General features: G+C 35.4%; 1 protein-coding gene across 1 annotated transcript in view; it reads left to right on the top strand.

Moving 5' to 3' along the window:
• ZSWIM6 (zinc finger SWIM-type containing 6) overlaps window positions 1-27,976 on the top strand; it is a 215,793-nt gene that overhangs the window by 133,519 nt on the left and 54,298 nt on the right. Inside the window, exon 2 of the mRNA XM_021007235.2 lies at window positions 8,965-9,321. Within this exon, the coding sequence (XP_020862894.2) occupies window positions 8,965-9,321 (357 nt within the window). The remainder of the gene's footprint in view (window positions 1-8,964; window positions 9,322-27,976) is intronic.

Below are 27,976 nucleotides of genomic sequence, written 5' to 3'. Positions count from 1 at the left end.
AAGTAAATTTATTTCACAAATTTGGAAGTATGTGGTATGAATTCATTAGAGTATGAATAACCCCAAAACCTTTGTCTTGTTCATGGCTATCAAAAAATTAGTTGTCTTTTCTACCTTTTCTGTAACAGGACTGTGAAATGGATGGCTTCCCCTCCCCCCAGTTTTAAATGTGTGGCAAGTCATCATTCACCTTCTCCTTTACCATAGTTGCAAATGTTGCTTTTTAAATGCCTTTAGATGAACTGCCTATGTACTTCCAAAAGGCTTGGTTGTAGAGTCAATGGAGTGTTAATTCAGTTATTTCATTAAGAAAATTCCAAAGGTTATGCTGTTAATATATGGACACTCGTTGTGAATATATTGAATGTGGGCATGTGTAAGAGCCTTTCAGGATGGGCAAACCTGGGTGTATTCTGTATCATTGAAGGGAACATCCAGACTGATTTGATCACAAATCCATCTGAGTGATGCCATTCTTGTATAAGAAACATTTTGTCTTTGGTTTTGGGTTGGGCACGGGGATTTGGCACTAACAAAAATGGAAATTGATAATGGTAGTCCATATATTTTAAGTCCATTTATTATAAACATAGAAATTTATTATGGTGGTATTTCTGAAGTCACTAGAAACCTCATCAAATAGTGTCAGGCATTTAGAAGAAGTTGTTTAAGCTTAACTTAAGTAGAAATAGCAAACATAATATCACTGTGCTGTCATTTTTATTATACTAATAGACTTTAAGAGCTGGAATGGGATAATGGTTAGTGTGTTGGTTTAGGTGACTCAGGAGTCTTAAAGAAAAACTTGACTAGTATAGTGAATTTTCATTTTGAAGTATAGTTGTTAGAGAGGAAGTATGGAATAGTGGAGAGCCAGCATCAGGATCAGAGTGCTTTGGGTTCATGTTCCACTTGCCTTTGAAACATGCCAGTTGTGTGACCCTGGCCAAATCACTTAACCTCTCAGTGACAGGGGCAACTCTTAACTTAGTTGCAGGACAGATGTTGATATGAATTGGTAGAAAGAGTTTCCTCAAAAAGACCAGAGCTGAATGTAAAATTTGACTTTCAAATACAAGACTCAAGTGAAACATGGAAGAGGTTTAAAAAAAAAAAAGGAAAGAGAAATCATAAGAGACTTATTAAGGTTGAACTGTTTACATTCCTGCAGGGAAAGATGATATTTGTAACTCATGAGTCCTTTGTCAGTATTAGGGTAGTGGGAAGGAAAAAAATTATGTTTATGTATACATAGATAGAGGGCACATGGTGAGTTGAAGATGAAGGGATGATAGCTGGAAAATAAAAGTAAGGGGTGAGAGGGGATTATACTGGGAGAAGGAGAAAGGGAGAAATAGAATGGGGTAAATCATCTCACATGAAACAGACAAGAAAAGGCTTTTACAGTGGAGGGGAAACGGGGGAAGGTGAGAGGGAATGAGTGAATCTTATTCTCATAGGATTTGGCTTAAGGAGGGAATAAAATACACAATGGGGTATGGAAATCTGTCTTACCCTACAGGAAAATAAGAGGGGAAGGGGACAAGATAGCAGGGGGTTGATAAAGGGGAAGGGTAGATTGGGGGAGGGGATAATCAAAAGCAAACACTTCTGAGGAGGGACAGGGTCAAAAGAGAGAGTAGAATAAATGGGGTTTAGGAGAGGATGAAGGGAAATATACTTAGTTTTTTGCAACATGACTACTATGGAAGTGTTTTGCATGACTACACATCTATAACCTGTATCGAGATGCTTGCCTTTTCAATGAGGGTGGGTGAGGAGGGAGGAAGGGAGAAAATTTGTAACTCAAAGTTTTAAAAACATATATTAAAAATAAAAAAAATTAAAAATTAAAAAAGAGTTTCCTCAGTGGGAGTTCCCTACACCAATGAAATCACAGGTTCAACCCTCACCATCCCTTTCTTAACTCCTCCCCCATAAATTTAAATCACTTTGCAAGCTGAATATAAATCCTGTAACTACTCTGGGACTTTATCAGGGCTTGGAGAATGATCTTAGGTCCTTCAAGACTCTGCTAGAGAGCAGGTTAGACTTGTCTGCATTAGAATGCCAATCAGGCTGAGTTTGAAGAGTTTTATTCTGATAGGGTTGACTACCAGATAGTTTTGTTTGTTTGGCCGTCACAACCTTTGAAACTGTCTACTAAGACATGGAAGAACTCAAACCTACATGACTGGAGAGTATATTCACATGAAGGAAATGTCAGATCCTGAAATGTTGAAGCAAGAAGCCAGCTACTGAGTAAATTGTCTTAGTTGTATCTTAGAGGACGTAGCTTGTTTTGAGCAAGAAAGCTAGAAAAAGTATGTAAGTCCATTTTTACAAGTTAAATAATTTCAAATGTGAAGAATGCTTAGTGTTTAAAGAAGCTTGTGAATCTCTTTAGAGAAAATAATCATTTTGTAAAGATAATCAACTTAAATTTTTTATTATATATTTTTATTATATAGATTGTTTTATGTGGAATTTGCTTTTAAAAGACCTATATTAAAACTGGTAAAAAAACCCCTAATTCTCTGGTATAACCGTTGTAAAATTTTATGTTAATTATTTGTGTAGCACCTAGTACCCGGCTTCATTGCCCCACTCCTTTATAGAATATGTATGATAAAGTATTTTGCATAAACTGAATTATATATTCTTGCAGCAGTGTTCTTAGCTAGAACTTAAAGACCATACTCACCTGATTTTCAGGGATCTCTACAATTCAACCGTAGCCATCTATCCTAATATTCGTAGTTTCATAGTCAACTTTTGGCATGTGGTTACTTCTAAAACATGTCTTAGTTCCCTATTAGACTATAAACTCCTTGATGACCAAAGCTATTTCTTCTTTAGATCTATGCCTACAGTGTGTGTCACACGTATTGACATTAATTACATGTTAAATAGATACGGTATTTTTTTTTATGCTAGAAAGAGGGTTAATATTTACATCAACATTACCCTCCTCTTCCATCTACTGTGCAAAAACATTCCCACATACTGTTTCAGCCAAGTTGTTGTTGGCACCTAGCACAATGCCTTGAATTTAGTAGATGCAATACAGATTTTGGTGTCTTCATTTGGTTAAACTGAATATTAATTGGTATTGAACATACATTTTCAAGCTTAATTGCTGTGGTCCTGCTCCTTTGTAAAACTTGTAGGCTAGAATAGTTTGTATATGTGTTCTTTTGTCAGTGTTGTCTAGTGAGAGCATAACTATAATGGGCCAGAGACCCAAGAGTTTACTTATTTGTGATTTATAAAATGTTAATTTGTTACTATGTACTGACAGTTGCTGAGGGAGAAAAAAAGTTCCACTATTTTAAGTGTTTTTGGACTAGATCATGAACTCTTCAATCAGGAACCACTGTGATCCTTTCATCAATCTGAGATGTACTGTAAAAATTACTGAATGTGTTATTATTTGTGTATCTAAATATTGCCTATAACCAGTCTTTTGACTTATTTCTTCCTGCTTTCTGTTTTTGCCAATTATTTTTGTATATACAAGTAGGTTATTATGTTTCCTTCTGAGTTATTCTTCCAGTACTGTTATCTTTTCCAATTCTTTCTTCTAGAGTTCTCACTTCCTTTGTATTTTCACTCAAAAGAAATACCCTTGCTTCATTTCTAGTTGACCTTGTCACCATGCTTTTCTTTTCTTGTAGCTGTTTTGAAGTTAATCTCTTCTTCTGGGCTTTTTATCTTAGTTGTTCCTAGCTCCATATAGCCTTCCCTCTTTTTTTTGTCTCCTCATTTGTCCCACCTTACTTCCTGAATTGGGGCTTTGCATTATGAAGATACTTTGCACATTTCTGATGTTGCAGCCTTTTGTGGCCCTGATGTGTATCATCTGAGGTCCTGCCACTGTTTTTACCAGTTATCATGTGCTGTATTTCTCAGGAACCTTGAGTGGTTTGGGCTGGGGAGCTGCAAACTTAATCGAGTCCTAAGTGGCACAATCTTCTAGGCTATAGTCTGATTGCTGCCCTGCTAGTCTGAGTTTTGCAGGCTCTTCATCCAGCAACACAATTGTGGGCTTACCCCTGTTTGGGGTTCCAGTAGATGGTTGTTGGCCCCAGCTCCTGTCTGCTATCTATAGGGAGTTCTGCAGTTTCAGAGTAACAAACCTTAAACTCCTCTCTGTTCCACAGTTTACAGTCCCAGCTCTTGTTATTAAGCTGTAGGCACCAGCCCAGGTCTGTGGGCTGAATCCTTGGACCTGCTTTGGGGTTAGAATGACCAAGTTGTAGGCCCACCCTGGGCTGGTTATGTGTTGAATCCATGTTCTTGGGTTGAAAGAGGTGACTCACTATGTTGTTTGCTTTGATTTTTCAGTCACTGCTCATTCTGGTGCTCTTCCTCAGTTTTTATTGGTGTAGTTGTAGGAGAGAGCAGGTCTATACTGCTTCCTTTTTAAAACTCCACCATCTTTTCTAGCTTTCTCATGTACGTAGTTATTCCTTAAAGGCAGAGACTATGTTTTTGCCTTTCTTTGTATAGTCCAGAATTTAGCACACTATATGACATGTAGTGAGGGCTTAATAAGTGCTTATTGACTGATTAGTAAAAATGAGAAATAGGGAAGGAATTTAAAAGAGCCTCTTGTAATTTCACTTCTTACTTTCACATACTTCATGAGGAAAGACAGTCCAAGATTTAGGTCATCAAGGATAAAAAGACTCATGTAAGATTACTTTAAATCTTGTTGGAAAAGCCAGGAATTAGAAATGGAGTTTGGTTAGATCACCTCTTCTCGGTGGCCACCCTTTTGTGAGGGATGCATATGTCATACTGTGTAAATAATGGATTTGCTCATATTAGAAAAATATGGAGTTGTATAAATGTGAATTTAAAGTAATGGGGCAAATAATTTTAATCATTAAGTTTGTTGCTCCTTTATAAGAGTTAAGCATTATTTATCTTATTTGTTTCTTTTCCCTACTGGCTATCTACCAGGAATTTGGAGCTGGGCCAGAGAGGTCTGCAAAACATAGCAGTTAAAATAATTTTGAATGCGTTTAAGTATAGTTTTGGCACCTGTTCTGGAAAAATGCTTGAAAAAATTGTGGATATTTATGGATTTGGGGCTGCATTCAGTCATGAATCTAGTTCACTTCTGTTTTGACTAGACAATTTAGTAGCATACCCAGTGAAGGACCTCTGGCTTATACCTAAAGCAGTGAATTAGGATTCTAAGTACATAAATAATTTTAATCAGCCTACTGAGAGATTTAAGGGTCTAGTGACAGACTATATGTCTCTCATCATGGGATCAGCCTAGCTAAGTTTGAACAGATATATCAACAGATTGACAGAACTTTTTTTAGTTTATGGCAAAACTGAATTTTAGTTGGGTTGGAATATGCATTCATGGAGGAATGAAATCACAAATCCCTGTAGTATTGAAGTATATCTAACAATACAGACCTGGTAAGTGAGATATCTCACCTAGACAAAGATATTTTCTCGTTTCATTACTTTTAATTGTGATTTCATTAAATGAATTTTAAATACCCATGCTGAATATTTCATAGCTTAGTAATTTTATCATTTTGAGTATTCTTACCACCAAAATATATCCCAACTGTTTTATAACTTAGGATGTTCTTTACAGAGTTACTATGGCCAAAACATTTATCACTTTGTAGCTAAGTTTTAGCTTAAAATTGTATTGAGACTTTTAAGATACCCAAAACCAGTCCTTTGTTTTTAAGTGTTTTTAAACCACTTCGTTGGTGATTAGTAAAATAGTTTATCTTAATAATAGAAATGAGAGCTAAGAAATTTAATTAGCCAATTCAGTTGTCTTCTTGCTCCCTTAGGATTTCACCCTAGAGAATTCTATAGTAGAAGGAATAGCACAAAGTTTTGAAGAAGGCAGCTATTGAATTCTTTTCATTGTATGATTTTGGATGTATTTCGTATCTGTTGGTCAGTAAACAAACATTTATTAAATGTCTCCTATGTGCCAGGCGCTGTGTTAAATGATAAGGATAGGAAAAAAAGGCAAAAATGGTCTTTGCTCTCAAGAAGTTCAGAGTCTAATGAGGGCAACAACATGCAAACATCTTTGTACAAACAAGATAAATATAGGAGAAACTGGAGACAGTTTTAGGAGGAAGGCCCTGAAGTTAAGAAGGACCAGAAAAGGCTTCTTGCAGAAGCTAGGGATTTAGCTGAGATTTGAAGTAAGGTAGCAAAATCAGAAGGTTGCCATGAGAAGGAATTGAGTTCCCAGCATAGGAGAATAGCCAGTACAAATGCCCAAAGTTGGGAGATAGAGTATCCTGGCAGGAATTGCAAGTTGGCTAGAGTCATTTAATCACAGAGTACGTGGAAGGGAATAAAGTCTAAGAATACTAGAAAGGCAGGAAAGGAGCAGGCTTTGAAGGGCTTTAAAAGCTAGATAGAATTTTCTATTTAATTTGGAAGGTTAATAGGGATCCACTGGAGTTGGTTGAATGAGGGAAAGGACAACTTGGTCCTCTACATTTTAGGAAGATCAGTTTGACAGCACAGAGTAAGATGGACTCTGGACTGAGGAGAGAAAGACCTGAGGCAGGGAGCCTAACCAGGAGGCCATTGGAATAGTCCAGGTATGAGGTAATGAGGACCTGATTGGGGTGATAACTGCAGAGGCTGATCCAAAGATAGGCTCAAGTTTTCTCTCAATTCTGGCTTGGAGAAAACTTGAATGAAGACTATACTCCTAAGGTAGCCATGATCATTATCTGTGTCTAGAGAATTAATTGTATTTAGGGAACTATCAGGTGAAAAATGGAATAGATTTAAATTGTTGCTACAGAGAACAGAACTAGAATCAATAGATTGAAGTTATAGAAAGCAGATTTCAGCCTAATGTGGGGCAGAATAATCTAACATTTAAAGCTAACAGTGGAATGGATTACTCATCAAATAGTTGTGTTCAGCTATTACTGGAAGTGTTTAGGCAGGGGCTGGATGACCAGCTGAGGTGACATTATAGACTAGTTAACATTTAAGTTCCTTTCCACTGCTATGATTCCATTTCTATGGAATTCTGATTACATGAATTTGAAAAGATTTGCACCCCTATTGCACCCCTAAGGTGTTTTAGTGAATGTGAGGGGGAGTTGAAGGGGAAAGAAATGAGCAAGTAACTAGATAGGAATATGTTGAATTTGTTTGTCTTTTAATTTTTAGAAGAGTGTAGGACTGTGGCTCCTGCAGTTCAGCTGGTGAATATTGTTCCAGGGCTAAACATTTAATAGGCATATATAGTATGGTATACTTACAACTTTAAAAAAAAGAGGCCATGTGTTGCTTTTTTCTTCTAATTCTATTTTGTCATTTACCAGATGCCAGTCAATAAGCATTAATTAGGTACCTTCTATGTGCCAGGTATTATGCTAAGCACTTGGATTACAAAGAATGATAAAAGACAGTCCTTGCCCTTGAATAGCTCACGATCTCATAGGTGAAACAAGCTCACCAATACATACAAACAAGCAATAAATAGGATAAATAGGAAATAATTACGTAACAGAGGGAAGGCACTAGAATTAAGAAGTATTTGGAAAGGCTTCCTGTAGAAGGTGGGATTTTAGTTGAGATTTGAAGCCAGGAGGCAGAGTTAAGGAGGGGATAGGAAACAACCAGGAACTACAAGGAGGCCAGTGTCGCAAGATCTAAGAGTATGTGGGGGGAAGGAGAAAGGTGTAAGAAGACTGGAAGGGGGGTGAGGCTAGGTTATAAAGGGCTTTGAATACCAAAAAAGAGGATTTTGTATTTGAGCCTGAAGGTAATAGGAACTGCTGGACTTTATTGAATATGGGGGAGACATGGTCAGAATTGCACTTTAAAAAAATCACTTTGGGGTTGAATCCTCTGATAGACTGGAGTGGGGAGAGACTTGTGTTGGGCTGACCAATTAGCACACTATTATAGGAGTCCAGGCATGAGGTGATGAGGCCCTGCATTAGGGTGGTGGCAGTATCAGGAGAAAGTGGGGCATATTTGAGAGCTGTTGCAAAGATGAAATTGAAAGGCCTTGGCAAGAGATTGAATGGAGTTGGGGTGAAAGATGGTTAGGAGTTGAGGATAACACCCAGGTTGTGAGTCTGGGGGGCTGGGGAGATGGTGGTATACTCTACAGTAATAAGGAAAGTAGGATAGGGGAGAGGGGAAGGGTTAGGGCAAAAGATTGAGTTTAAGATGTCCACTGGACATCTATTTCAAGATATCTAAAAGGCAGTTGGAGATGCAAGATTAGAGGTCAGCAGAGAGGGCACAGGATAGTTAAGATTTGAGAATCATCAGCACAGAGATGGTAATTAAGTTCGTGGGAGCTAATGAGATCACCAAGTGAAACAGTATGGAAGGAGAAGAGAGCCCAGGACAGAAGAACCCTGTGAAACACTCGTGGTTAGTGGACATCACCTACGTGAAAATCTGACAAAGGAGGCTGAGAAGGAATGGTTAGATAGTTGGGAGAACCAGGAGAGAGTGGTGTCCCATAAACCCAGAGAGAGAAGAGTTTCAAAGAGAAGAAGGCAATAACTGTGTCAAAGGCTACAGAGAGGTCAAAAATGAGGACTGAAAAAAAAGATGACCAGATTTGTCATTTAGATCATCATTGATAACTTGTTATGCATAGCCAAGAGGGCAAGTTATAGTAAATGATATTGATGTAATCCTGTTTTACTTTTTATAATTGTTGCAGTCTTAGGATATTTTTACATTGCTGATTATAAAACTTCTATAGATTTATATGTGATAAGATTAATATGTCAGGGTTAATATTTAATTTTATTAGCTTTGTTATAATTGAAAACTTTCATTTTAGGAAGTAAAATATATCTGAACTACAAAAATAATGTTTGGTTGTACAATGCTTTCTTAGAATTAGGACATCACAAAAAAAGTATTGCATTTTCTTGTATAAGCTAAATTTTCTCCCTTTCTTTTATATAGGTTTCCACTTGAGTGGCACAGTGACAGAACCTGCAATGCAATCGGAGCCAGAAACTGTTTGCAACGTAGCTATCAGCTTTGATCGTTGCAAGATTACCTCAGTGACCTGTAGCTGTGGAAACAAGGACATATTTTATTGTGCCCACGTTGTGGCACTTTCTTTATATCGCATCCGCAAGCCAGATCAGGTCAAACTGCATCTTCCCATTTCAGAGACTCTCTTTCAAATGAACAGAGACCAACTACAAAAATTTGTACAGTATTTGATCACAGTGCACCACACAGAGGTTTTGCCAACCGCTCAAAAATTAGCAGATGAAATTCTTTCCCAGAATTCAGAAATCAACCAGGTCCATGGTAAGTAGGGCTTTTGTTCCATAAAATTTAATGTTTTTTTTCCCTCTGTCATTTAATGATCTTTTTTATTTTTGTATCTGCCTTACAACTCACTAGAAACATGAATTAAGTTAGATGTTATTCATAGACAGTTGGAGTTATAGATCTATTTGTTAATATTTTCAACCATATTGTGGTTGTGGTACAATGAAGCATTCCGCTGGATATTCTTCTTATATTTTCTTGAATATGTGATCTTAGAGATCTTTTTTTTCCCCCCTCCAAATGTCCTTATCACCTTTGTTCTGTTAAACAACTTGGTAGGTTATTTAATTCTTCCATGTTATGAACTATTACTAGAATCCATGGATTTTGCACAGCCTGACAATATGATCTGATTCCTTTCCCCAAGTAAGAGCAATGTTTTAAAAGAATTTTTAGTGGATTGGGGGAAAGTAATGACAAGGGTCTGTCTTCAGAAATTGTTGTGAAGAACGTTCTTTGTAAACCTCAGAGTGTCAAAATGTAATATAAATATGATTATTGTCATTAGGTTTAAAGATCACTCTTTAAAATGTAGAATATGTAGTTATGCCTCACTTAAAGAATTGATGTGAAAACTGTAGCAGATAATTTTACCTCCCAAAAAAATTCCTAACAAGTTATACTTGTGGACATGAAATATTTTCTTCACAAGAAGTTGCCATACATTTTTCAGAAACACTTTTAGAGTAAATTGAGGTAGTGAAGTACACTTACATCAGCACTGCAGTTATATAGGACTATACAAACACATACCTATACATGTATAGTTTTCAGTATGATACACAATCTTTTTTCCTTTAAAACCACAGTTAGACGTGATTGCATTTTAACAGACATTTAATCTTCAGAAGACAATGACATGTTCTAAATCCAAGTAGTCTGTGGTTCTTTTGAAGTGCTTTATCAAAGCAGAACCTGACTAACCCTTTTTAAGCTCGTACCCTCTCTTACTTGTCATCAGATGTCTACTTCTATAAAGTGGTTATTAAAATAAAGTAATAAAGCAAAATAGGAACCTAGTGAGATTAATACCTAACATGTTAAAACGTGTTTCTGATTCTTGTTTGACATTTGTTTTGCCAGCATTCAAGAATAGAGATGACAAATAGCATTGCTACACAGGTGCTTCAAAAAGAGATGGCAGAAGCAATTTAGTGCATTTTTGAGAACATTCTGCTGAATCCCTTATTATGTAGCTCAGGTATCATTCCCCTTTGAAACTTCAGGCCAGCTAAGAGTTTGCCTCCAGAATTAGAGTTTAAGTGGTCAATTTTATCTCTCTTTCCTACTAAACAGCTATGCGATCCCCTTCTCGGCCTTAGTTTCTCAACCTGTAAAATGAGTTGGATTAGATATTTTCTAAGGTCACTTCCAGATTCAAGATTCTGCATGTATTTTGTCACCTGCCATTTGCATTTTTTTAATGGTGGTGGTGGTGGCAGAAAAAAACAGAATAGTTCATTTATTGTCTTTTATGCATTCATCTTTATATCCAAATAATCTAATGTAGTGGTGTTATATCTGAGTGTGCATAATGTAATCATGAAAATAATAATTGGAAAATCTAAAATGTGTAGGTAGAAGTTGAATATAAAAGAATACTAATGTTATAGAGGAATACTGAGATATCTGAATGTTGTATTTAGAAGAACCATATCCATAATGTCTTTGCTTTTTCTAAAAAAGTCTGTGTTGTAAGCTCTTGTGTAGCAAAGTCTCTTTTTTTAAAAAAAAATGGCTGAATTTATTTTCCATAGTGAAGAGTAGGGCTAAATAAATTAATATTTGAAATTTATCTGATAAATATTACTGTATTTCTTATAATTCCTAAAATTAACAGTGGGGGTAGAAAAAAGGGGAAGTATTCAAAGTAATACCATGGACAATTAGATGTAGAAATTTACCTTTTACCCCAAGTCACTTTTACATGAGAACAGTTGCATAAGAACAGTGACCATTAAACAGTTTGTCCTGTCAGTTCTGTCTTTTGAAAGTATGTGGCCAAATTAATGAGTAGCCTGAAAAATATAGGCTGGAGTAGTTTTCTTGGTTCCTTCTGTTTCAGAATTGCAAGACAGTAGGAAAAGGGAATGTGGGAAACAAGATTAACTTTAAGTGTTGGAATAGGAAATTTGTTTCCCAAAGGCTCGATGTTGTTAATAGCTTAGTAGGAAGTGAGATAACAAGAACCTAGACTGGCTCTCCAAACATACATCCTATATAAAAACGCTTTGTACGTCTGACATTATTGAAAATTTATTAATGAGAGTAAGTTATGAGTCCTTGTTTTTCTCTATACATCCTGTATGGATATTGCTAACTTCAACCATTCTTTGCTCTTAAATTTCTAAGTCCCCCCAAAAAGTTTTCCTTACAAGAGTTGGTTAACATTAACTCTTCTTAAGACAATTATTAACCTGTTTTTGTTTGTGTGAGTGGAGAAAGGAGTATTTTTTTTAAAGATGCCTGGTTTCTAATAAAAATGAAATAGCTCTTAAATTGTTTCCTCCAGCTAGATCTTTAGTACATAAAACTTAATCGTAATCAGCTTTCAAAGCAGTTCTTTATTGTACTCTTTTCTGGATGTATTTTCTTATGGGAACAGGCAGAAATGAAATATGTTTTGGGGAAGAATTGGTTATACTTTTATGTAATGACCTTTCATCTCTTTTCACCTTGTTAGATATCCCATCACTGTGCCTTTGTACTGTTTGTCACTTATGTCTGGAATGCTTTCTCCTCACCTTGGCCTCCTAATTACCTCTTCCTTCAGTTTTGAGCCCAGGTCTCATCTTCTGGAATGCGACTTCCCTAGGATCCTCAGCTTTTCTCCCCAAGACATCTCCCTATTTGTCCTGTATATAGATTTAAAAATTTTTTAATTGGTATTTTTTAGGTTTTACATCACTTCAATTTCTCCCTGTATTCCTACCACATCCAAGAAAACTACCTCATAAAACAGAGTTTTCTACTCAGTATGTATCTTACATGTACCTAATTATTTAAATGTCAGCTCTCCCATTAGCTTGTGAACTCCTAGGGGAATGTTTTTGCCTTTCTTATCCTAAATTATTACTATGGAGCATAGTATATACTAAGTGCTTCATAAATACTTTCTGATTGATTGATTTAAGTAGGGTTGGATTTTGAACAATATGTTCAAAGTGAACATATTGAATATAAGATCAAAATGTCATAATAATGAACTTTTTATAAAATTTTATTTATATTTATTATATATAAGTATTATATAAGTATAACTATTTATTACATATTTTCTGAAACAGTCTATCATTTCCTATGGCACAGTAATGATCCATTGCATTTATAATGCCATATTTTATTCAGCCATCCCCCATTTGATGGCCGTTGCCTTAGTGTCTAGTTCTTTGCAGCCACAAAAAGAGAAGCCTTAAATATTCTTGTACAAGATGACAGAGCTTTTTCTCTTTCTTTGATTTCTTTGAGGTATAGGAATAATATTGATATTGTTTAGTCAAAGGTATGCACAGCTTAGTAACTTTCTACTTTCCAGAATGTCTACACCAATTCAAAGCTCCATATTTTTTGTCCATTTGGAAATTGGAGAATGGCTATTATTCTTATAAATTTGAATGAGTTCCTTAAATATCTTAGAAATGAGACCTGTATGAGAAAAACTTCTTGCAAAGATTTTTCTAAGGTAATGGTATCCTTTTTGATAATAGTGGCATTGGTTTTGTTTGTGCAAAAACTTTTAAATTATATATAATCAAATTTGTCTTATTTTATCTTCTGTGATATGTTCCATCCTTTATTCGTTCATGAATTCTTCCCCTGTCCATAAGATCCATAAATGATAATTATGATAGCTAACTTTGTATGGCATTTTATGGTTTGTGAAGTATTTTACATATCTCATTTTATCCACTCCAACAACACTGTGAAGTAGGTGCTCTTATTATCCTGATTTTACTGATGAGGAAAATAAGGCTATTAGAGAGATTAAGTGACTTGTCCAGTACCCACGGCTAGGTAGTATCTGAGACAGGATTCAAATCCGTTTTTTGGACTCCCAAGTCCAACAGTCTATCCACTGTATCTCCTAGCTGCCTTTAAATCTCTAGGTGTGGAAGATGATTTCTTCCTTGTGCCTCTAATTTCTTCATATTTGACCTTTTACTCAAAATGTTCAAAGCCAAACTCGTTATTTTTCTCCCTACATTTTCCGTCTTTCAGACTTCCTCAGTACTGTTGAGGGTACCATCATCCTCCCAAATCACCCAGGTATGCACCCTAGGTATCGTCCTCAACCGTTTACTCTCTCACCCCCACTCCCATATGTAGTCTTTTGGCAGTTCTTGTCAGTTTTACATCTCTTCTTTGATACTCCCACCACTCTGCTGTAGACCCTCAACACTTCACATCTGGACTATTGCAATAGGCTTCTTGTTCGTCTGTCTGCCTCAAGTCTCTCTCTCTCCATTCATGTATCAGATGGATCTTCCTAAAGCACAGACGTGATTGACCATGTTACTGCCTTATTTAGTAAACTTAAATATCTTAGAAATGAGACCTGTATGAGAAAAACTTCTTGCAAAGATTTTTCTAAGGTAACGGTAGTGGCTCGCTAACACTCCAGTATCTACTATAATACAACAAATACAACAGCTTTGGTGGTCAGAGCTCTTTATAACCTACCCCCTTTTTCTGCTTTTTCAGTCTTCTTAAACCTTATTCACCTCCGCGTACTCTGTGATCCAGTGACACTGGCCTCCTTGCTGTTTCTATGTTGATTATCTACAATTTATCATATCTATACACACACACACACACACACACACACACACACACACACACACATATATTTGCACATATTTGTTTACATGTTGTCTCCTACATTAGACTGTAAGCTCCTTGAGAGCAGAGATTATTTTTTGCCTTTTGTTATATCCTGAGCACTTAAGCACAGTACCTGGTGCATTATTGGCATTTAATAAACATTTGTTAACTGTTAATATATTTATCCATTTGAAACTTATATTAGTGTGTGGTGTGAGTTGTTGGACTACATCTGATTCCTGCCAGACTGGAAATCCAGTTTTCCCAGCAGTTTTTGTTGAATAGTGTGTTCTTACTCCAAGAACTTGGGGTCTTTAGGTTTATTGAATACTAGGGTACTAGGTTTGTTTGCTTCTATGTGTTATGTATCTAAATCTGTTCCACTGATTCTGCTTCTCTGTTTATGTAACCAGTGCCAAAGATTTATTGATTACTATTCTATCATGTAGTTTGAAATCTTGTATTGCTAATCCTACTTCATTCCCATTTTTTCATATTTCCCTTGAGATTTTTTACCTTTTGTTCCTTGAGATGAATTTCATTATCATTTTTTTCCTAGCTCTATAAGTAGTCATTTGATCACTTGGTAGATGATTAAATAAGTAAATTAATTTTGGTAGTATTGTCATGTTTATTATATTGGCTCAACCTATTCATGAGCAGTTAATATTTTTCCAATCATTTAACTCTTTATCACTGTAGAGTGTTTTGTAGTTATATTCATATAATTCCTCTATCTTGGTAGATAGTCGCCTAAGGATTTTATGTTTTGCTATGTACTGTAGTTATTTTAAATGAAATTTCTCTTTTTATCTCTTCCTGTTGGATTTTGTTGGTAATATTCAGAAATCCTGATTGTTTATGTAGACTCACTTACTACCTTGTAGATTTCCTGAAGTAACTGTTTTAAAGTGAATGTTGTGTCTGTGTTGTTCCAATTTTAGTATATGTACTGTCAATACAAACATTCTGCTATTTATCATTACCTGTGTGATCTTGAGTGACTCCTGTATCCTCCTTGTGTGTGTGTGTGTATACACACACATGCACATATATCTATATATATATACACACACACATACACATATATCTATATATATACACACACATACACATATATCTATATCTATATCTATGTACATAGATATTGATGGATATAGTTAGATCGTCTTCTGCAAAAGGGGAGGTTGGACTGGTTGATCTCTAAGGTCCTATCTAGCTTTAATTCTTAGGGTACTATTGCAGTAGCGCAAGGGTGAAATAATGAACAATTTCAGCAATGGGAATAGGTAGAATAGAACTAATCTGTGAAGCCTTGCTAAGATTGAGTTGATAATCCTGTTTGGGTAAGGTTGAAAGCATGGTGGGAGTCCTAAGTTATTACACATAACGCCCTTCCGCCATACTCTTTTGTGCAACCATATTGGTCTTCTATTATTATTCATGCGCAACATCCTGTCTTCCTTCTCAGTCTTTTTGTATTGGCTCTATTGTCCTCATGTGTGGACATATCGTCCTCCTTCCTTACCTCCACCACTTAGAACATCTACCTCAGCACTCAGCTCAAGTGCCACCTCCTACATTTGCTGATCTCCTGCCCTGCAAGTGTATCTACATAAATATAAGTGTGTCTCCCCTGATCAAATGTAAGCTCCTTAAGGGCAGGAGCTTGTTTCATTTTTGTCTCTGTATCCCTATTCCTAGCACATTGTAGGCACTTGATGGATGTTTGTTGAATGATCAAAATTTTCTCATGTGTAAAAGGAAGAGGATAGTCTTAGATAATCTTTAAGCTGTAACATTCTCTGAACTCACAAATTACTTTTTCCATATGTCTTCATGCATTCAATATATGAGTTTAGATCAATGAAGCATTTAGCTGTCTGTGTTTTAACAGGCTAATAAGCCTTTGTATGTAAATCTTACCCATAAATTCAAGAACCCTTTTTGATACGAAGAGCAAATACTTTCAGCTTTCTTGAGACACAGGGAAGGAGAGGGGGGAGCACTAGAACAAATACCGCAAGATCTTCAAAGACCTCAGTGATCCACCAGACTTAGAGGGCAGTGAATATTTAGACCAAATTTTAGTCCAGGCTTTTTCCTTTGCTACAAGGTAGCATATTCTAAACAAACTATTCAGATGATCAAGAAAAGGATAATTAAGTAACAAATTAAATCTACTAAAATTAACAATAGTTTCTTTACAGTACTACATTGCTGATGTTGGTTTCAAGGCTACTAGTTCAAGGAACAGTGTTCTCTTCCCAAACTACGTGTGTTCTTTTCACAGAATATTAATTTTGAGTGGCACCGTGAAACAGTCTCTCAGGCTTTATTCTTTGCTGACCTAATTGCTTTCTTTTTACAATGCCAGTCTCATTTGGAAGAGTATCTTATACTGTTTTGTTATTTTGTTTTCCTATAGTACCTAATAATGGTATGTTAAATACAAATTTAATATGTATATATACACACAGAAAAAAGATGACAGTTGTAAAAATTTGTTGTTTCTTTTGTTTACTAAATAGGCACAAGTCACATGACCTTTCCTCATGTTTCTATGTGGAGTGTTGTACTCATTGTAATTAGAATTTCACTGAGCAACCAGTTTCCTAATTAGATGATGTCATTATTGATGCCATATTTCAATTGTAATGTATTGCAGAATTGATTTTAGTAAAACAAAAGTACTGAAGTCAAATTGGTAAATTTATTATCTAGAAGAGAACAAAATTTCACATTTTAATATATATTTCTCTTTAAATATTTTATTTAAGTCTTTATCATAACCTTTATTCTCATTCCTTTCCCCATCCTCTATTCAGAGGACATCCCTTGTAACAAAGAATAAGAAAGAAAAATAGAAGAAAAAGCAATTCAACACTGTAAGCTTTCTTATGGTGGTTCATCGTTTGCAATTCTTCTTTTTAGAACTGCTCATGTCCTTTGACCATTTTTCTATTAGGCAGTGGCTCTTGTCTTATATAGTTGTATTCGTTTCCTGTATATCTTAGATTTTTCTACCCTTATCATAGAGATTTGATATGAATATTCCTCCCTCTGACCCCATCAGCAGCTTCCCTTATTTTAGTTGCTTTGGTTTTGTTGTAAGAAAAGATTTTTCAATTTAATGTAATCTTTTTTTTAAAATAAGTTTTTATTGATATCTTCTTACTTAATCATAGTTATCCCAAGTACTCTTCCTCCTCTCCCTCCCAGAAAACCAGCCCATACAATAAATAGTATTTTTTTAAAAGAGGGGGAAAATCAGTATAACTGGTCAATACATTGAAAAAGTCCCAAAAATGTGAAGCTGTAGACCTTCCACCTCCACGAAGAATTAGGCTAGGAGTATTTTCACATGTCTCTTCATTCAGGTTCTGCTTGATCTTTATAATTTTGTGAAAATCACTTTTGATTTTTTGGTGTATATTCTTTCCATTTACATTGTTGTAGTCACTGGGAATATTGTTGGCTTCACTTATTTTACTCTGCATCAGTTCATCTTTACATGCTTCTCTTGTATTCATCACACACATCATTTCTTCTAGCACAATAATATTCAGAATTTGATTTGAACAAAAATTCAACTTATGATGATCTTTCTCCTTTTTAAACAGACATATCTGAAAAACCAGGTATTCACTAATACATTACTGTGTGAGCAAATGGAAATTGCGTCCTTGTGATGCACCCTGCGTTTGTATTCATTCTTTTTAAATGAGTACTACATGATATAAGGATATTTTATTGGTTTTTGCACATGTAAAAATACATGATTATCCTTGTACATGAATAAGATTATTATACTAGAAAAAGTAAATTAAATGATAATAAGAGATGAATAGTAAAGCCAGATAAGGGGGAAATAATGGAGAAGGGGCTATAAACTCTGACAAATCTATTTAAGCTATTCAAGATATCTATTAATGGCCATGCTGCTTGCTTACTTAGTTGGCATTTAGCTGAAAGTAAAGTCATTTATTGAAATGGGAACAGCACCTGGTATTTTTCAGTATTTCTCCTTTCATTAAACTCTCCAATAAAGAATCTGTGTTACTAGCTTCTTGGATTTCAGAACTTGTGGAATTGTGACAAGGGTTGACCTTTTATAATGGAAGGTAAGGGTTTTTACTGCTTTTCCCTAAAAATTAGAAGTAAAAATTGAAATATTAATCATCTGAAGTGGGACTTTGATTAGGAATAACATTTAATCATGTATAGAGTATTTATATAAAATAATCATTTTCAAAAATCTTTCTCTCAAATCATTATCCTCTTTTTCCTCTCTGCTTCAAAAATATTTTTAAAAAATATATAAACCTCTGATCTTTCCTCTCTTTCCTTTCACCCCTCTCTGCCAATGGCTAATGTACAGATTTTGCCTTCAATTTGTAACAGATGTACAACTATCTCTGTAACCCACAGACATAACATTCCTATGTTCAGAACCAGCAATAGTAAAACTGTAGGAAATGACATTATTCTATAAGTTCTCCAAAGAAGCTAAATTAATCACCTCTGCAGTGTAGACAGCTGCTACCTGCATGCCATCTGAAAAGAGTGAGTTTGAAACTTTGATTTTAACAGTAAGCAACAGTGATACATCAGAGTTAAAAGCTTCCCTTGGGAGAAGCTGTGTTGCTGAGAAAAATATAAAGAGAAACAATTGAACATTTACTGTATTGAATTTGTTGCTTGTGGAAATAAGAGAAGAGTTTGGGGCACTAGTCTAACATTGCTTACGGTTTTTTTCCATTAAACATAAAACCAGAGATCCCTAGAATATATTAACCTAGCAGTGTTGGGCAGTGTAAAGAGCACAGTAGTTAGAGTCAGTGGACCCAGTTTTGATTCCCAATAGTGCCTGGCATCTGGGTAGCCCTGGGTCAGTCGTCTGGCCTTCAGTCTTTTCATATGCAAAATGACTGGATTGGACTAAATGACTTAAAGTCCTTTCTAGCTCTAAACCTATTATCCTGTGTAGTAGAGGGTAAAAATTATTTGCTCGATTTTAATACTTTTGTACTCTAATTATTTTTTTAAATGATAGGGTACTTTCACGTGGTACCTCAAAAATACAGAAGTATGAAACTATGGAGAGATTTAATTTTTTTCTTTTAGTATGCCTGAAAGGTGTCAGTTTGAGATAGAGGGACCCTCACAGGCAGTATGTTTGTAGTGGAAAGCCCACTGAGTTGTTAGTCCCAAGACTTGGATTCACATCCTGGCTTTGTTGCATACTATCACTGGGACTCTGGGGCCTTGGTGTCCTCAGATGTAAAATGAGAAAGTTGGGCCAGGTGATTCATCTATCTTTTCTCTTAGTCCAGTTCTAGGTCTTTTATTCTAATCAGCTTGAGAAAGCTATCTACGCTCAGTACTTCCACTTCCTCTCCTCGCTCTCTCTCTTCCAAACCCTCTTTAGTATGATTTCTGACCTATCATTCAAATAAAGTTACATTCTCCAAAATTATCCATTTTGATTACCAATCTCTTGATTGAAATATATATATCTAATGACTTTTTCTCAAATCTTCATTTTTCTTGACCTTTTTTTCAGCCTTGGACATTATTAATCAGCCTTTTTCATGTATGCTTTCTCCTCTTTAGGTTTTTTTGGCACTGTTCTTTCCTGGTTCTTCTCCTCCTTGCCCTTCCCATTCCTTTTCAGTCTCCTTTGCTACATTTTCATCCAGGTCACACATTCTGACCATATCTCCTAAGGGTCTGTCCCTAGGCCTTCTTTATTCCCTCCCAAGAGTTCTTAACCTGGGGTCCATAAACTTGTTTTAAAAATGTTTTATAACTATATTTCAATATAACTTGTTTCCTTGGCAATCTTTGTATTTTCTGTATCTAAAAATATGATTCTGAGAAGGGGTCCATAGGCTTTACCTAATTATCAAAATGGTCTATGACACAGAAAAGATTAAGAACCCTGCATTGTGTCTCACTTGGTGGGCTCATCATTTTGCATGTCATGTACCATCTCTTTGCAAATGAGTCCCAAATCTGTATGTCTCTAGTCCTGAATTACTAATTGCCTCTTGGACATCTCAAACTGGATGTCTGATAGGTATCTCACCCTCAACAAAACAGAACTCATTATTTCCCCTTCCAAATTCTCCCCTCTCCATTGCTGTCAAGAGTACCACGATTCCCTCCCAGTCACAAAGTCTTGGGAACCTTGATATCATCCTCAACTCATCCCTCACATTCATCCCATAGCCTATCTGTCTTGTCATTTCTTGACATAGTCTTGTCATTTCTGACATCTCATATATATGCCCCCTTCTCTCCACTCACACAGTTCTGATACAGGCCCTCATCACCTTTGTGCCTAGCCTTTTTTAATTGCCTTCTCATTGGTCTCTGTACTTCAGACTCTCCCCACTCCAGTGCATCTTCCACTCACTCAACATTGTGATTCTCCTAAAGTGCAGGTCTGATCATGTCACAGTACACACACACACACACACACACACACACACACACACACACACACACTTAATTCCAGTAATTACTTATTGTCCTTATGATCAAAATAAAATTCTTTTCTTGGCTTTTGAAGTCCTTCACAAGTTAGTCACTTCCTATCTTTCCAGTCTTCTTTGCTTAATTCCCCTCCTAGTATTTTTTGATCCATCAGCACCAGCCTTCTTGCTGGTATTCACAGGTGACATTCCATCTCTGTCCTCCATTCCTTGCTGAGTGCTCCCCATTCTTAGAATGATCTCCTTCCTACCATGAACCTTTTGGCTTCCTTCAAGGCTCAGCTCAGTTTCTGCTTTATGCAGGGAGGGGGCCTTTCCTAGGTCCCTCCTCACACCCCAAATGCCAGTGCCTTCCCTCTGAGATTATTTACCATTTAAACTCTTTATATCTCGTGTGTATGTAATTGTTTGCATGTGGTTTCCTCCATTAAAGCTCCTTGAAAGCAAGGCAATGTTTTTGCCTTTCTTTGTATCCCCAGAACTTATCACAGTGCCTGGCATATAGTAAGTGCTGCTTATATCTTTGTTGAGTGACTGACTATAATATTTCTGTTGCAGTCTGTCCTCCTAAATAAAAAGGTTTTTAACTTTAAGACTAACTTCAACTTGTCCTTCTCCTTCACTCTTCTCATTTTCTAGTCAGTTGATCTCTCCCTTTCTCTCCATTCCCACCCTCAGGCGCTCATCATTACTCACTGAAACTATTTTAAAAGCTTTCTAATTCACCCCTCCACCCCCAAAGACACACATACACACCTCCCATTATCCACCTTTTCTAAACCATCCTTTATTGCAGCTGTTACATTGGTCCTCCTAAGATGCAGGTGTCTGAATATGTCACTTAACCTTCTCAGTACTCTTTAGTGGTCCCTCATTGCCTCTAAGATAAAATACAGACTTCTCAGCCTAGCCACCCACAGTTTAGTTCCAACCCTATTTCCTATGGCTCCCCTTCACAATTCAACATTTTAGTCAAACTGGACAAGTTGTTTCCCAAACTTGGTGTTCCACCTCCCACCTCCCTCTCTTCACCCAAATCGTCCCCCATGTATTTATTCTACATCTCTACCATTTTGGAGTTCTCACCTGACTAAAAGACTCAGCTCAGGTGTTACCTCCATGAAGTCTTCCCTGATTTCCCCAGCTATTAATGCTTCATCTCTCCTCAGAATACCCTGTATTAAACTTAACAATATGTGTATGTACATACACACACACACACACACACACACACACACACACAGAGTCTACCTGGTAGAATTTATGGGGCTGTTTTGTTTTTATCTTTTTTGTCCGCAACACAAACTCGGCTCTAATTCGAATCCAACTCAATGCCTTGTACGTTATTGTGGCTTATTGTTTCTTAAATTAAATTATTAGGCTGGTTTCCCAACCAAAGAAGAAGAAGAAGGAGGCCAAAGGCCTCCAGTTTAAAGGTGAACAGCAAGTCTCAGGCTTTAATTTCCTTGGATTCTTTTAGACTTGAGGCAGACTCAAGGCTCATTCAGAAGAACCATTAACCCAGGATTGGGTGAGAAGTAGGATTTTAAAAGTACCAGGCAAAAGTGAAGAGGAAATTAAGATGCTTTACTTTTTTAAACAAGAAATAATTTTGCTTTCCCTGGAGACAAGAAGGCTTGGAAAAATTATACTTTGGTAATAAACTTAAAGTAGCCAACAAAGATTAATTATGCAGTTAAATAGTTAAACCATTTGCAATTATAAACAAATAAGGGTTACAAGTATGATGGGATTGAAGAGTCTTAAAAAGCCATATTTCACCCAGAGAAATGCACTTGCAATTCTAAGTATGTATGCACACATACATAATTCTATTTAGTGTCCTTGGTACAGAAAAATGAGCAGCACATTTAGTCAGTGTTTTTCTGTTCTCAAAGCCAGTAGCTGTGGTTAGGAGAAATTTGTAGTAGTCTTTTTTCATGCTAAGGAACCAGGCTTAGCAAATGCTTTCAGGTGCTGTGATTTTGAATCTCCAGGCTTTAGTACTTTAAAATGTATTTGGTTACTCCTTCCTCCAATACGCGTTACCTTTTGTTTGCATCTATAAGAGTAAATGTGACATTATGTATATCAAAATACATTTGAGTTGGATTGGTGCTTTTTATTGCCAAATAAATACATGGCCTCTTCTCAGTTATAGAATCCTAGAATTTACATTTGGAAGGAAATTATAGTGGTTAGGGATCATCTTCGCCGTTGTCCTTCATTTTACAGAGTAGAAACCTGAGGCCTAGAAAGTGTGTGGCTCACCTATGGTTTATACTTCTAGTTAGTACACAGAATATAACTTAACATTACTGATAGTCTAGGTCTATTAAAAAAAAAAAGCACTGATTTTATAGTCAAAAGACCTGGGTTCTAATCATATCTTTGGGAGGTTAATAACTGTGAGCAATCCATGAGCAATCCAGTTAGTGTCTCTGTCTTAGTTTCTCATGAGTAAAATGAGATAATAATATTTACCTTATCCAGTAGGGCTGTTGTGGGGAAAAAAGTGTTCTGTCAACTTTAAGGCACGATAGTATTATTCTTTTGTTACACCTCACCGCTTCTATCTGTATCAATAGCTTTCTTGTCAGCTGTGTATTCATAAAATTTTATTGATATTAATATTAAGAAAACTGTAATTAGGGAAAATTCCTTAAATAATCTGATAATTACATAGTACATTCCAGAGCTGGATATAAACATTTTTAAAATTATCTGTTACTACTACCTTATGGTAATATGGGAAATGAGAGTTGAGTATATTTTGAATTGCATGTGTATGTTGAATATCAGAGTCTTTCCCTTATCCAGATGGAAGTCCACTTAAAATGATCAGAGTGTTTGAGGGGATATTGATGGTAAGGGAACCATATACCCAAAGTGTCCTGAAATAGACAACTCTCAGTTTTTTTCAGGAATATGTGATTAGCTTGTGATATTCTATATTAGTCAGTTAGGTGTTTGGTTCTAACATACAGTGATTGTATGAATCTGGATGAGTCATTTAATTTCTTGCATACCAGGAAGTTCTTTAAGACTGTCACTTGCAAGAAAGACATTTGATGGTCTATGTTGGTAGACTGATATTCCACAAGTGAGCTCCCCATACTGATCAAATCAAGTGTCGAGATGAAAATACGGAAAAAGTGACTTAGAGAAGGTTCAGGAGATAACCACCAAAATTATTGAAGTTTTAGTAAATAAACCCTAATGAAGAATGAATAAGGGGGAAAGCACTTACTAAGTGCTTGTTTTGTGTAGAGTAGTGTGTTAGATACTAGGAATACAAATGGAAAAGTAAGACAGTCCCTTTCCTCATGGAGCTCATACTCTAATGGGGTAGACAGTAAAAATGGAAGGTTTTAGCTTCAAGTTAGATAGAAGAAAGGTTCCATTGTCGTTGGGATGCAGCAACAAAGCAGACAGTAATGCCTCCTTTTTAATGTCATTTTTGCTGATAAAGGCCTATATTTTTTTATGTTGGGCCATTTGACAATGCCAGGGACTTTTATGTTTTTCTGGGTCTTCAGGAGCTAAGACAGGAGCAGTTGCCAGATTGCGTCTGCACGGGGGCAGCTTCCTAGGATGATGACTTCAGGAACTGCATTAAAAGCATTAATGTTGCCAAGGCTCTTGGATTCAGGATTCCTGTCTTTCTTGGAATCTGAGGGGCAATGGTATTCAAAGTGGTAGTGATGGTTTGATCTGCCTAGCAAGTACTCTTTCCTGCCTCTCCCTCGAGAAGCCTGGCAACTGGTTTGCCTGCCTTATGGGTGGTAGTTGGTGAAGAAATGCTAAGGAAACTGCGTTTATTTAGCTTGGAGATGAATATAAAAATAGATGTATTAAGTGAGAATGATTAGTGTTTTCACTGAAAAGGGGGCATGAGGAGATAGCTTAAATATTGCTAGGGAGGAAATTGTTAGTATAAAAATTAGCAAGAATTTCCCCAATATAAATTTTGAGACATATCAGCAAAAGATTTTGAACTTTTCTACTGGATATTTTTTGGTAAAGAATAAGCCATTAGACTATATTTCTGGCAGTAGTTTAAGGTTGGTTTTGTTCTGAACCAGAAAAAATAAGTTAGCTGACTAAGATTCCTTTTACTCCTAAAATATTTTTTACCAGTCCTCCACATCTCCACAATTAAAAGGGAAGGAAAATGTATTAAAATTCACATCTACAATTACTGCTACTTGATAACAATCTCTGGCTATTAATGATCAAATGAGATAATATGTAAAGTGTTTGGCAAACCTTAAAGTACTATATTATAAATGCTAGCTATTATTTTTAATTAATTAATTTTTAAAGTTTTATTTTTATATTACAAGCATTTACAGATTGCCCATACTTCATGAGGGTTCTTTTGTAATAAAGTAAAACTTATCTGAACGTGCATGCAACATTTTATGTCTGTAATACCCCCACCTACTTTAAAAATTAATAGAAACTGTATTTTTTCTTCTTCCCACTACCTACTGTATTGAAAAAGAAAAAGAAAAAAAAGTTTCTTGTAACTAATATATATAGTCAAGCAAAACAAGTTATACCAATAGGCATATTCTATTTCTCTCATTAAGACAGATAGATAGATCAATTGATCAATCAATCTTTCTGTCTCCTGAATCCATCATCGCTCTGTCAAAATGTCTAATCATATGTCCTTCATAATCACGAATATTTGTTATATTGATCATAGTTCTTACACTTTTCAAAATTGTTCACTTTTACATATTATATAAATTATTGCCATGATTCTATTTATTTCATTCATTAGTTTATAAAAGCCCTCAAAATTGTTCATTTTTATAATATTGATGTTACACTATGAATCATTCTTCTGGTTCTGCTTGCTTCATCCTGCCTCAATTCATATAAGTCTTTCCATGTCTTTCTGAAAATATCTGTTTCCTCATTTCTTATAGCACTTCATCATTTTCATATACCACAACTTATTCAGCCATTCCTCATTTTTTGGGCATCCTCTACTTTCTGGGAGTTTTTGTTTGTTTGTTCCTTTTTGTGTTTTGTTTTGGTTTGGTTTTTTGCCATAACAGAAAGAACTACTATGAATATTTTTGTTAATAAAAATAATTTCTTATCTTTGATCTCTTTGGGTATAGGCCTAAACAGTGGTATAGATGGATTAAAGGGTATGAACTGTTTGGTAACTGTCTGTCTGTAATTCCAAATTGTTTTCCACAGTGGTTATACCCATTCACAAGTCCACCAATAGTTCATCATTGAGCCTGTTTTCCCACAGCCCCTATGGTGTTTATCATGTACCTTTTTTTTGGTCATGTTTGCCACTCTGAGGGGTGGGAGGTATAATCTCAGAATTGCTTTAATTTTTATTTCCCTAATTAGTAGTAATTTGGATTTTTTTTTTAATATGGCTATGCAGAGTCTGAATTTTTCCTCTTGATAATTATCTGTTCATATCCATAGACTATCAATTGTGGAAAGGCTCTTTTTTTTCCCTTTTTTAAATAAATTTGAATCAGTGCCTATATGTCTTGGAAATAAGACCTTTACCAGAGAAATTTGCTGCAAAGATTTCCCCCCTCACCTTTGTTTCACTTTCTTTGCTTTATTATTTGTTTGTACAAAAACTTTAATTTTATGTAATCAAAATTATTCATCTTATTTTTTCAATATTTTCATCTAATCGTTTCTATTCCTTGTTTGTTCACAAATTTCTCTCCTGTCTGTGGATCTGATAGGTAATTTTTTTCATTTTTCTCCAATTTTGTAATGACATGACTTTTTATATCTGTTACATACTCATTTGGCTCTTATCCCTGTATGAACTATGAGTTATTGTTCTGAATTGTAATTCTTCTATACCGTTAGTCAGTTTTCGTAGTAGTTTTTATCAGTGGGTCCCAATCCTAGTAGCTGGGGGTTTGTCTTTATCAAATACTAGACTACTAGATACTTTAGTTTGTGTGTGTTGTGTTCTTAATCAGTTTAATTGATTGAGCTGTGTATTTTTTAACCAGTACCAAAATGGTTCAGTAATTAACATTTTATGGTGTAATTTAAAATTTAGCACTACCAGACCCCTTTTGTTCCTGCTTCTTTTTATTATTTCTCTTAAGAGTCTTGACCCTTTTCCCTTCTATATGAATGCCATTTCTTTAAATTCATGAAGTAATCCTTTGGAACTTTGATGTGGCATTGAATAAGTAAATTAACATTGATAATATTGTCATATTTATATTGTATCATCTTACCCATGAACAATTAATATTTTTCCAGTTATTTAGGTCATTATTTCTGTAAACAGTTGTTTGTAGTTGTGTTTATTTAATTCTTCTGTATATCATAGGGGTAGATTCTCAAGTATTTTATACATTCTGTAGTGATTTGAAATGAGATTTCTTTTTCTATCTCTTCTTGTTGTATTTTATTGGTACTACATAGAAATACTGAGATTTGTATGGATTTATTTCATATTATGTCCTGTTAGTTTACTGAAGTTATTAGGTATTTCAATTAATGTTTTTAGTTGACTCTTTACAGTTTTTTTAGAGCTAAAATTTTTAAGGGTATAGTGAAATGAGTTTGAAACAACATTGGCTTTTGAATTAAAGATTTTATTATATGATTCCATTCCTTAGTATGGTATCCCTTTTCCCAACCACAAGCAATTATTGAGAATTAATCTTGCCTACTTGAATAGCTAGGTAATTTAGACATTGCACAAAGGGTACACACAGATGGGCTAGCCTTCTACATAGCTGTTCTTTTTTGTATATACTTAAGTAATAAAATATTTATGCAGTTTGGCAAGGTAATTCTACAACCTAGGTTGATAGAACAGCTGTATTGCCTTTTCCCATGTGGCCTGATTCTCTTTTTAATCTTCTGTGTTCTGCAATTGAAGATTTATGAAAGCATGTGGTTCATATAGCAGCAGGTAATATTGAAAGGCCCTTAAATTAACACAGTAAAAAGTACTCAGTGAAGCCTTCTCATTCTTCCATATTTTCTGAAGTCTTAGAAATATTTTTATATAGTCTGCATTGTAGAGCTTTATAAACACCACATGTTAAATTTTGTATCATTCTGTCAGATCTGTAAACTCATCTTAGTGTTGCTTAAATTACATATTCTTAGAAAACTGAAATATTTTGAATTTGAGATACTTTGCATTTTGACATATCTTCAACAGGCTGTTGAAACAGATTACATAAAGTTTTCTTGGGCTAAAGATAGGTTGTTAATTGTTTTTCAGTTACCTTGTCAGATATTCTTGTCAACCAAGAATATTAATGTGCTATATATTGTTT

This window comes from Phascolarctos cinereus, unplaced genomic scaffold (genome assembly GCF_003287225.1).
Source record: "Phascolarctos cinereus isolate Bilbo 61053 unplaced genomic scaffold, phaCin_HiC Scaffold_4;HRSCAF=312, whole genome shotgun sequence".
NCBI lineage: Eukaryota > Metazoa > Chordata > Mammalia > Diprotodontia > Phascolarctidae > Phascolarctos > Phascolarctos cinereus.
This window is presented reverse-complemented; position numbering and strand designations above follow the sequence as displayed.